We start from the raw sequence: 9,535 nt of genomic DNA, 5'->3' as shown, positions 1-9,535 counted from the left end.
ATTCTGCCTTGTTTAAGCATTACATGTATCAATATACTATGCTGGATTGAATGAAGAAGGGTGTGGATTTTGAAAGTATAAAATTCTGTGTTTTTAATCTAACAGAACATATCCAGTTAAGGCTGTCAGATGGTGGAAGCCCTTGTGCAGGTCGAGTGGAGATTTATTACAATGGGACATGGGGATCAGTTTGTGACGACTCCTGGCATATGATAGACGCTGAAGTGGTTTGCAAGCAACTGGGCTGTGGACACATAATGGAAATGTCACTTCATTCCTCGTTTGAACTGAGCTCAGGCCCAGTTTGGTTGAAAGATGTGAAGTGTTCTGGAAATGAATCATTTCTCTGGGAATGTCCTTCAGCACAATTGGGTCACCAAGACGATTGTTCTCATAAAGAGGATGTGAGAATTATGTGCTCCGGTAAGGCCACGCCATATTGTTATTCACCTTTTCTCTAATGTGAGACGTTATGGACTGTTGTGTGGGGAGTAGGGAATATGTGCAGCAAAGATAGCAACTGAACGTCGTCGTACATGTGCCTCAGTGGTTCACGCAGCTGCCTCACAGCCCTAGGAATTAAGGTTCAATTCCGGCCTCGGGGAACTGTGTGGAGGTGTACATTGTCCCCGTGTCTGAATGAGTTTCCTTCAGGTGATTCGGTTTCCTCCCACAATCCAAAGATGTACAGATGAAGTGAATTGGCCATGCTAAATTGCCCATAGTGTTCTGGGATGTGGCGGTTAGGTGCATTAATGTAGGGTAGATATAAGATACTACGTTGGGCGAATCATTCTGGGAACTGTCCTCTTTGGAGGTTCAGGATTGACTGAAAGGGCCAACGGGCCTGTTTCCACACTGTCGGAATTCTATTGGACATATTACTCATCTGCATCAAAGTGTCTTTCCACAGGTTCAGTATTTGGCACCACTGCCACAAAGCGCCAGCGACCTGGGTTTGATTCCAGAATTATGTGTTCAGGTCAGGCCACTCTCTGTATTGATCTTTTTTCAGTTTTTTTAATGTGAGATTTCATGGACTGCTGGAGAGAGAATTAGGGAGTATGTGCAGCAAAGACAGCAACTGTCAACAGTGGTTCCGGTGGTTCAGTGGCTCATAATGCTGCCTCATAGCGTTAGGGATCCGGCTTTAATTCCAGCCTCCGGCCACTGTCTGTGTGGAGTTTGCAGGTCATCCCTGTGTCTGCGTGGGTTTCCTCGGTCTGCTCCGGTTTTGTCCCACAATCCAAAGATGTGCAGGTCAGGTGAATTGGTCAAACGAAATTATTCATCGTGTTAAGTGCGTTAGTCTAGGGTAAATGTAGGGGAGAAGAATGGGTTTCGGGGGGTTACTCTTCAAAGGGTTGGTGTGGACTTGTTGAGTCGAAGCGCTTGTTTGCATATTCCAGGAAAACTAATCTGGATTATATTCTAAAATCAAGTGCATACCAATTTCTGCGTTCAAGGCATCATTAATGGTCCATTGTCAATATTCTGGGTAAAGTGAATATTCTCCAAAATGTTCCAAATGTTGTGTTCAGAAGCAACTGTTACTTATGTTCTTTAATTTGGTACACAGCCATTAGGATTGTGATTCCTGTCTGCGTATCCATTGATCGCTGAGTGGCTCTCTATCAGATTGACTTTCAGTTTGCAATGAGTGTGTGTCCTCTTTACAATTTCTTCCAGATTTCCCTATATTAGACTTAACTAAATTAAAATTTTATCACATGTTGGCCATTTATTTTGATATACTTGCTTTGTGTGTGATCTTTTGAACTGTAACTGTACTTGCTAATTTATTGTAAATCGGCATGATGAAATTGCCTTGGGATTACTAAATCCAAATTGCTTACCTCAATATTTAACAGGAATGATATCAGCCCCAGTTCAAGCGGATCACCACTTCCATTCTTTGGCAAATCTGACAATCTGCTTTGACCTCAGATTTCTGTTTGCTGTCAGTTTCGTCTGGCTACAGCGTGAGAAACTGAATCCTTCCAAGATTTTATTAGCACATTGTTGGATGTCTTTTTAAATCCCATGAATGTTGCATCTTCTGATCTGCTTCTACTTTAGATGTCTGCGAATTCTTCCAAACGTTTAGTAAGGAATCTCATGTACCTTATTCATTTACGAGACCAGTGTTGAATGTCAGAGGAGATGAATAGATATGTATGGAAGACATAAACAATCTATTAATCTGGCTATCTGCTATTATATGTACAGAACACAAGGAGATGCGTCTGGTGAATGGAAAGCGGCCTTGTGAGGGGAGAGTGGAGGTGTTCTACAATGGGACCTGGGGAACATTGTGCTCGAAAAGTCTCGTGTTCCAAGATGCTGAAGTAATCTGTAAACAGTTGCGCTGTGGTTCTATCCTGTCCATTGATTTTGACGCTGGCTTATTTGGAGCAGGGACGGGACCTGTTTGGCTTGATTGGATTGATTGTTCATCACATGAGTCAACCGTTTGGCAATGTCGGAGAAATCCATGGGGTCAAAACAACTGTGACCACAGTGAAGATGCAGGTGTCCTTTGTTCAGGTAACATGACAAATCTTCTCATTATTCACGTGTCATTTCAAACACTGATTACGAACAGAGTCAACATCTTCCTCCACTTTTCAGAGAGCAATGTGACAAAGGAGCACCCTTTGAGTTCAAATTACTGCCGTCAACAATCAGGTGCGTCATCATCATGAATGTGCCAACTCTCAAAACGATGTTTCTGCTTTGCAATACATTCAATAATAATCACTTCTGTGCCACAGATTGGCAAAACAGGGTGCGCCTGGATGGAGGAAGGAGCAACTGTTCTGGGAGAGTGGAGATCATGTGTGATACACGCTGGGGCTCGGTGTGTGGTGATTCCTGGGATATAACTGATGCCAATGTCGTCTGCAGACAGTTGGGATGCGGCTTCGCTCTGTCGGCCCGAGGAGGGCACTCTGTCCCCCAGGGTAACGATGTGATCTGGCAGAATGACGTGAAGTGTAAGGGAGGTGAATCCTCTCTGTCTGACTGTCTCTCCCCAGCACTAGCTCCAAGGCACTGCAATTACAAGGAAATTGCCAGCGTGATCTGTTCTGGTAAGCAAGATGCTGACTAGTGCCGAACAGTTATCATTATTGTGACAACTCAGTGCCGTCATTTGTCTTCCTGAAGTCAGTTTCACTTTCATGAATATTTGTACCATCTCTTCCCCAGAATCCAATTTGTTACAAACTTCCCCTTCAACACCACCTGGAGGTATTTATGATTGAAACTATTATTAATGTTTCTGTTACCGTTACATTCCTGTTGAGTGACGTTGATGCATTTGGCACTTTCACGACTTTGAAGCTAATGTCAGTGTTTTCTTATTGATGGGCTCTTCGCAATTGCACAAGGCAGCTCTTATCTAAGATAAATCTCTTTGTCATCTCCTCCTTAAGGGCTGCAAGTCCCTATTGTCGTCTGCATAACCTTGGGAGTGCTGCTAACCTGTGAGGTGTTCGTATTACTGGTGGTAATGCAGAGGAAATTACAAATGAAAGGTAAGCCTCACAAGTGAGCTAATACTGAGCTACTTTTGTTATTCCACATGGTTTTGGATCTTTACATTGTCATTCCACGTTTCCATCACTTGGCCTTTATGGTGATGAATACGAGGCCTTTTGTTTAGTCGAGCATTTATCTCCTAAAACGCCACCTTTACATTGATGAAAAGGCAAAATATTTTAACACAGTAAATAAAACTTAAAACCAAATCGAAATAGCATTGAAAATTCATCAAGGCCCCAAAAACTTGCAAAGAGAAACAGAATTAACCTTTTATATGCACTTGTCCCATATAGTTCAGAATGGGAAATAAACGTAAAAACTGAATGTGTCTTATCTTTCAGTTAATCTGTGCATTTCATTTCCAAAGCAAGTTATTTTTGGCATCAATGTCATTGAAGTTTCATTGAGACGTTTGCTCTCTCATCAGTTAATTTTCCTTTACAGCTCATCAGTTGCTGGTTGCTGATATGAGAACCCAAGTTCTGCGAGAGGATTAAGTGCATTAGATTAGATTATTTACAGTGTGGATACAGGTCCTTCCCGGCCCATCGAGTCCACACCAACCCGCCAAAGCGTAACCCTCCCATTCCCTTACATTTACCCGTTTACCTAACACTACGGGCAATTTAGCATGGCCAATTCACCTGACGTGCACATCTTTGGACTGTGGCGCCCACTACTGGGTTGTCTTGTCTGACCAGATGACACCTGTGCACTTTTTACACTAATTTCAATGCATTTGTTTGAGAAATCTATACCACTAGATGGCAATGACGGTCAATGCGAATTGCATAATCCATCACCTCCTGTATGTTTAAATTGCACTTCGTGCAGCTTACACGTATTCGTTCAAAGAAGTACACTTATTTAATGGTTATCACTTCATTAAGGTGCTCCTTACTTCATATGTCTAACTTTTTTGTTCAACTCATATTAACAATTATACAGATGTTCGGTTACTATAACCATTTTGTAAAATATTGTTTTTCAAAGCATTGTCTTTGCAGAACTGTTGTTTGAAACATTGACATGTGACCCCCCCCCCCCGCCCCCCCCGGTTTAATCAATGTTTTGTTTGTCCAAAATTAATTACCACAAAAGTTAATTGCCTCAACTAGTTTTAACTTGGGCAGTTAGCATTTATTTCTCACATGCGTCATTGTGGGCGAGTATTTTCTTTTTTAAACAGTGCATGTGGAAATGACGATTTCTCACTGAAACAAAATTGACCATACACATCACGACAAACAAATTTCCAGTTTCTATCTTTAATACACGATGTTTTGCACACTGATGAGACATGAGAATTCATCACAGCTTGTTCATTTGCTTTTCCAAATCGATTCTGCCCTCACTGGCCAATCAATATTGCACTTAGATTCTCTATTCCTTGGTTTCATGAACAACCAGTGATTCGCGCTAATGTTGCTTCACAAATAACGATACATTGCTGCAGCAGTTTAGTGACAAATGTTGACCAGTCAATCCTTCCTTCAACAGAATTTTACACTGTTGGCAGGGGCTCAAGTCTTGGTTTGTCCGAAGGAATTTATGAAGAAATTGAGACCATTCCCACCGGCAAGAGGGTGGACCAGAAACATGGAGAAGGTATCTATTTCCGAACTCATAGTAAACCATTCAAGGAGAAGAAGAACCTCCCTTCAATTTCCATTTGTCAATGATCAGTGAAATGAATGAACATGATTAGTTATCAAATCACTGTTTTTGTGTTGAGGCAGCTAACACAGTGAGTGTGTGGTCTCTCTGTGTTTATAGAGCACAGAAAAGTACAGCACAGAACTGGCCTTTTGCCCCACGATGTTATGCCGAGGAAAGTAAAAGGAATACTTCCTGCATGATAATTGTTGTTGACCTTAATTTCTGAAAGTATATTTCTGATATTTATTGGTACGTATGTGCAGAATGGCAAGTCCCAAATCCACCCTCGTTCCCCACAGACTCCGTTAGGTATCTGAAACTGTGAATAATTTATGCATTCGCCGATTGAATTTATAATAATAAAATTGTCGTCATTAGCGTTGGTTTCACAACAATTCATATCAGAACCATTGAGCAATTCACAAGCAAATAAATAACAAAAATACATGGTTGTAATCCATGGAGAAAGATGTCCATTGTCCCATGTTGTGTGTAGCGGTGCTTATACCTGGTGCCAATCACGTGCCGTTCAACTGCGGTGCTGGAATCCAATGAAATAAAGCCAGCATAATAATTAAACGAGATGTTTTACATTTGTGTGACTTCACTGATAATGTGAGAATAGCAGATAGACGAATACACATCGAAATACACCAGATTAGGATGCCTGGACAGTACTGCCTACTAAACCTGTTGATGACATAACAAGTTAAATCAGACAGATGTTGACATTCAGGTCGCAACGAAAAGTTTTGGTCTTGCTTTAATTATCATAACGATAAATCTGAGACGGAATATCACTTGATCATATCTGAAATAATTGAATAAGTTTACGAACTGAGAATAATACTGAGAAATAAAACGAATGAAAGCATTTAGAAATGTTGCATATTCCAATCAACAAAACCGTCGAAATTACATTTGATTTCTTCAATAAATTTGCATTATTTTACAGTTTTAAGAACAGTTAAAGGTGAACCAGACAAAAAGAAGTTGGTTGGGAGACTTGAGAATTAAGTCATAAAACGTACTGTTTGTGAAATTGTTTCCACAATTTAAGGACGAAAGCTTGTTTCTCATTTCTGATTGCAGTTGTAATGAAATTGAGTAAATTTGTGTATTGAATGATTTTCTAGTAGAGCTCGCAATGGAAAATATTCCAGTTATTGCTGCAGAGAAGATGAAAGGATTATGTTTTCTACTTCGATGCTCCAGTTAAGATCAAAAACCATAGCACCATAGACTGTTAGACAAAGTGGTACACGAGCAGAATCAGGCCATTCGGCCCCTCTAATCTGCTCCGCTTTTTGATCATGGCAGGCATGTTCTCAACCTCTTTCTCTTGCCTTCCCAGGAACATTTTAATCCCTCACTCATCAATAAACTCTGTATCACTGTTTTAGTTGAAAATCGTAGCTCTCTGCGGTAAACCTTTCTGCAGATTCACCACCAGTTGTATGAAGTAATTTCGCTTCATCAAACCTCTAATGGGTCGTGCATTCACGCTGACATTCAACCCGATAATAACTCTCCATTTCTGTTTTTAGTAATTTCTGCTTCCGCTGATTCACTTAATCACATCGAATCCTACACCAGCCATGGCTTGAGTGTTAATCATCCAGGATCAGAAAATCTTGAGGTGAACGCAAACAGTACTTCGGGTGTGTATGAGTTCATTTTCTGTCAGTTCACTTTTGTCCTTCACTCTCTCTCTGCCATCCAACCATATTCAGAGAGTGAGAGAGTCATAGAGATATACAGCATGGCAACCCGTCCATGCCGTCATGATATCCCAATCCAATCTAGACTCAACTGTCAGCACCCGTCTCATATCCGTCCAAACCCTTCCTATTCATCTATCCATCCAAATGCCTCTTATATGTTGCAATTGTACCAGACTCCACCACCTCTTCCAGCAGCTCATTCCATACACATTCCACCCCCTGTGTGAAAATGTTGCCCCACAGGTCTCTTTTATATCTTTCCTCTCTCACCCTAAATCTATGCCCTCTCATTCTGGACTCCCCAAACTCAGGGAAAAGACTTTGCCTATTTCTCCTACCCTAGCCTCTCATACATGAGCAATGTTAATTTCAAAGAATGTTGCTGGTTTGGAGTCAGACAGGCATGGTCCATTGAGCCCACGCCTGTAAAAATCAACGACCTAACTCTTCCAACTCCATTTGCCCGCACGTGTTTCATTGTTTTTGTGTGGCCTTCAAGCACAAATGTACCACTGAATACTGCTTACATGTAGTGAGGATTTTTTGATTCTAATACTCTGACTGTCAGAGAGTCCCAGATTCCAAACAGCTTCCAGGCGAACCAAAATTTCCTCAAAAACTTTCATTCTTCCTCCCTTCCCCTGAAATCCATTCCCCTGATCTTTGACCTCGCCCTCCCAAGAGAAAAGTTCCATCCTGACTACACTAATTGCGTCCGTCCTTCGTAATTCCTTGCAGCTCAACCATATCTATCCCTCAGTGCCCTCGGCTGGAAAAAAAACAAATAGGGTTGGAGGGACAGGAATAAGCTATTCAGCCCCTGAAACCTGTTCTCACAGTCACTAAGATCATGGCTGTCTGTTGTGTGGTCTATATACAGATACCTGTCTTTGGCCCAAACACCTTATGGACTTGATTGAACAAAATATCTGATCTGTCTCATATTTAAAACTGACACTTTATCTGAAATCAAATGTTTTGAGAGGACGTCAATTCGAAATCCGTCTCAGCCTTTCTTCTTCCATGATGCCTTTAGAGTTGCCTCTTGATAAGTCATAGATTATATCCCTGGGAGCTGGAATGTCCAACAATTAGAGGTAGTTCATCTTTAACGACTACGTTTTGAAATTTTCCTATCTTGGTGGTTCCACTTAGCTTTCTAATTTAGAGATAAAGCAGACCTAATTTGCTGTTGAACTTTGCAAATGCCTCCTACGTTGAACTCCTCTGAAAAAAAACTAACTTCGAATTCCACGTTGCAGCATTAATGCTGTATTCTAGCACGAATCTTCTCTTGTAGATCTTGGTGTCGTGTGTTAAAATTTCTATCGGAGATAATAATTTGTTTTCCTCCAAGATCGAATTCATGGCATTTACGATGACATTGACACTGAATCTCAGGATGGCCAGTCACAATTGGACAGTGATCCTAATGAACCCCTCGCACTGACAAATTCTGACAATGGTCTTTGTTCGCTCAGTAAGTTGAATTACAGTCTCTTCAATCACGATCACCAATTTGTGTCTCCACACTGTCTTCATCCCTTTCCATGCTATGATTGATATTGCATTTACTGAAAATTGAAGAACAAGATTCTAAACTATCAATGTCTTCTCCCCCGAAAGTGTGACTGAGAAAATGTGGCATTCCTGGACAGGATCTTCATGCCAACACATTGAGAGATTACCTTTTTTTCAACAAATGAAATACTTTGATTTTGATCAGACACTGCCTTTTGTCAGCTTTCTTCATAGCTCAACTTTCAGCCACTGTGAGATTGACAGTCCATAAAACCCCGGTTTACATTGAATCAGGTTCTGGCCGATTGGAAAATATAGAACTTGGGGGTTTAGGTGGTCCGTGTTTTTACTGTTGTAGTTCTTGTTGCTCACTGGGAAGACAGAGCCAATGGATTTTATTCGAAAATTCAAAGAGAGCTGGGTTTAATGTGATCATTCTGTGTAACCGGTCTCAAATCAATTAGCGACGATGAATGAGCTTTTCCAGTTTCAATATTATACCTGTCTCTAGTTCATGGGTGTCATTGTCCTAAAAACCACACGACTCCATCAGCTGATCAGCCATTTTCGACATTTCCAATCGGCCATTGAATCAAACATACTCCAATGTTCCTAACCTCCCCAGTGACCAAATTGAATCATTCTCTTGCTCATCCCCCAGCCCTCACTGAGGTTGTTTTTCGTTGATTTACCTGTCGAGAGATCTGTCCTTTAACATGTCGGATTGATCACACTGTCAACCAAGCAACTGCATCTCATCTGATTCCTTTCCCACTTTAACGTCACTTCATGCTAATCTTTCCCAAACGTGAACCATAGCATTACATATTCGAGTTTTTTCCAATACTTGTTCCAGTTGCTAAAATATTTAAATATATCTTAGCAATTCCACAAATAAAATCCGAAGTGATTGTGAAAATTATTAACAAACCTTGATCATCATTATCAACCTGACTAAAGTGTCAATAACTCGTTTGACATAATTTCAAAGAGAATGTCAGGAGGTTTAGAAGTAATTTGAGGAAACTAATCACCACCTCGAGGGTGCTGAGTTACTGGAATGCACCGTCTCTGTGTTAGGTGAG

At 40.9% G+C, this 9,535-nt stretch overlaps 1 protein-coding gene across 1 annotated transcript in view; it reads left to right on the top strand.

The window, feature by feature from the left end:
- The first annotated feature begins 50 nt into the window (after positions 1–50).
- LOC140460131 (scavenger receptor cysteine-rich type 1 protein M130-like) overlaps positions 51–9,535 on the top strand; it is a 102,634-nt gene continuing 93,149 nt past the window's right edge. Inside the window, exons 1-7 of the mRNA XM_072554528.1 lie at positions 51–423; positions 2,230–2,688; positions 2,775–3,092; positions 3,438–3,539; positions 5,047–5,154; positions 6,753–6,866; positions 8,287–8,409. Of these exons, the coding sequence (XP_072410629.1) occupies positions 51–423; positions 2,230–2,688; positions 2,775–3,092; positions 3,438–3,539; positions 5,047–5,154; positions 6,753–6,866; positions 8,287–8,409 (1,597 nt within the window). The remainder of the gene's footprint in view (positions 424–2,229; positions 2,689–2,774; positions 3,093–3,437; positions 3,540–5,046; positions 5,155–6,752; positions 6,867–8,286; positions 8,410–9,535) is intronic.

Source organism: Chiloscyllium punctatum, chromosome 36 (assembly GCF_047496795.1).
Source record: "Chiloscyllium punctatum isolate Juve2018m chromosome 36, sChiPun1.3, whole genome shotgun sequence".
NCBI lineage: Eukaryota > Metazoa > Chordata > Chondrichthyes > Orectolobiformes > Hemiscylliidae > Chiloscyllium > Chiloscyllium punctatum.
The sequence above is the reverse complement of the archived record's forward strand: the minus strand, read 5'-3'. Positions and strand labels throughout refer to the sequence as shown.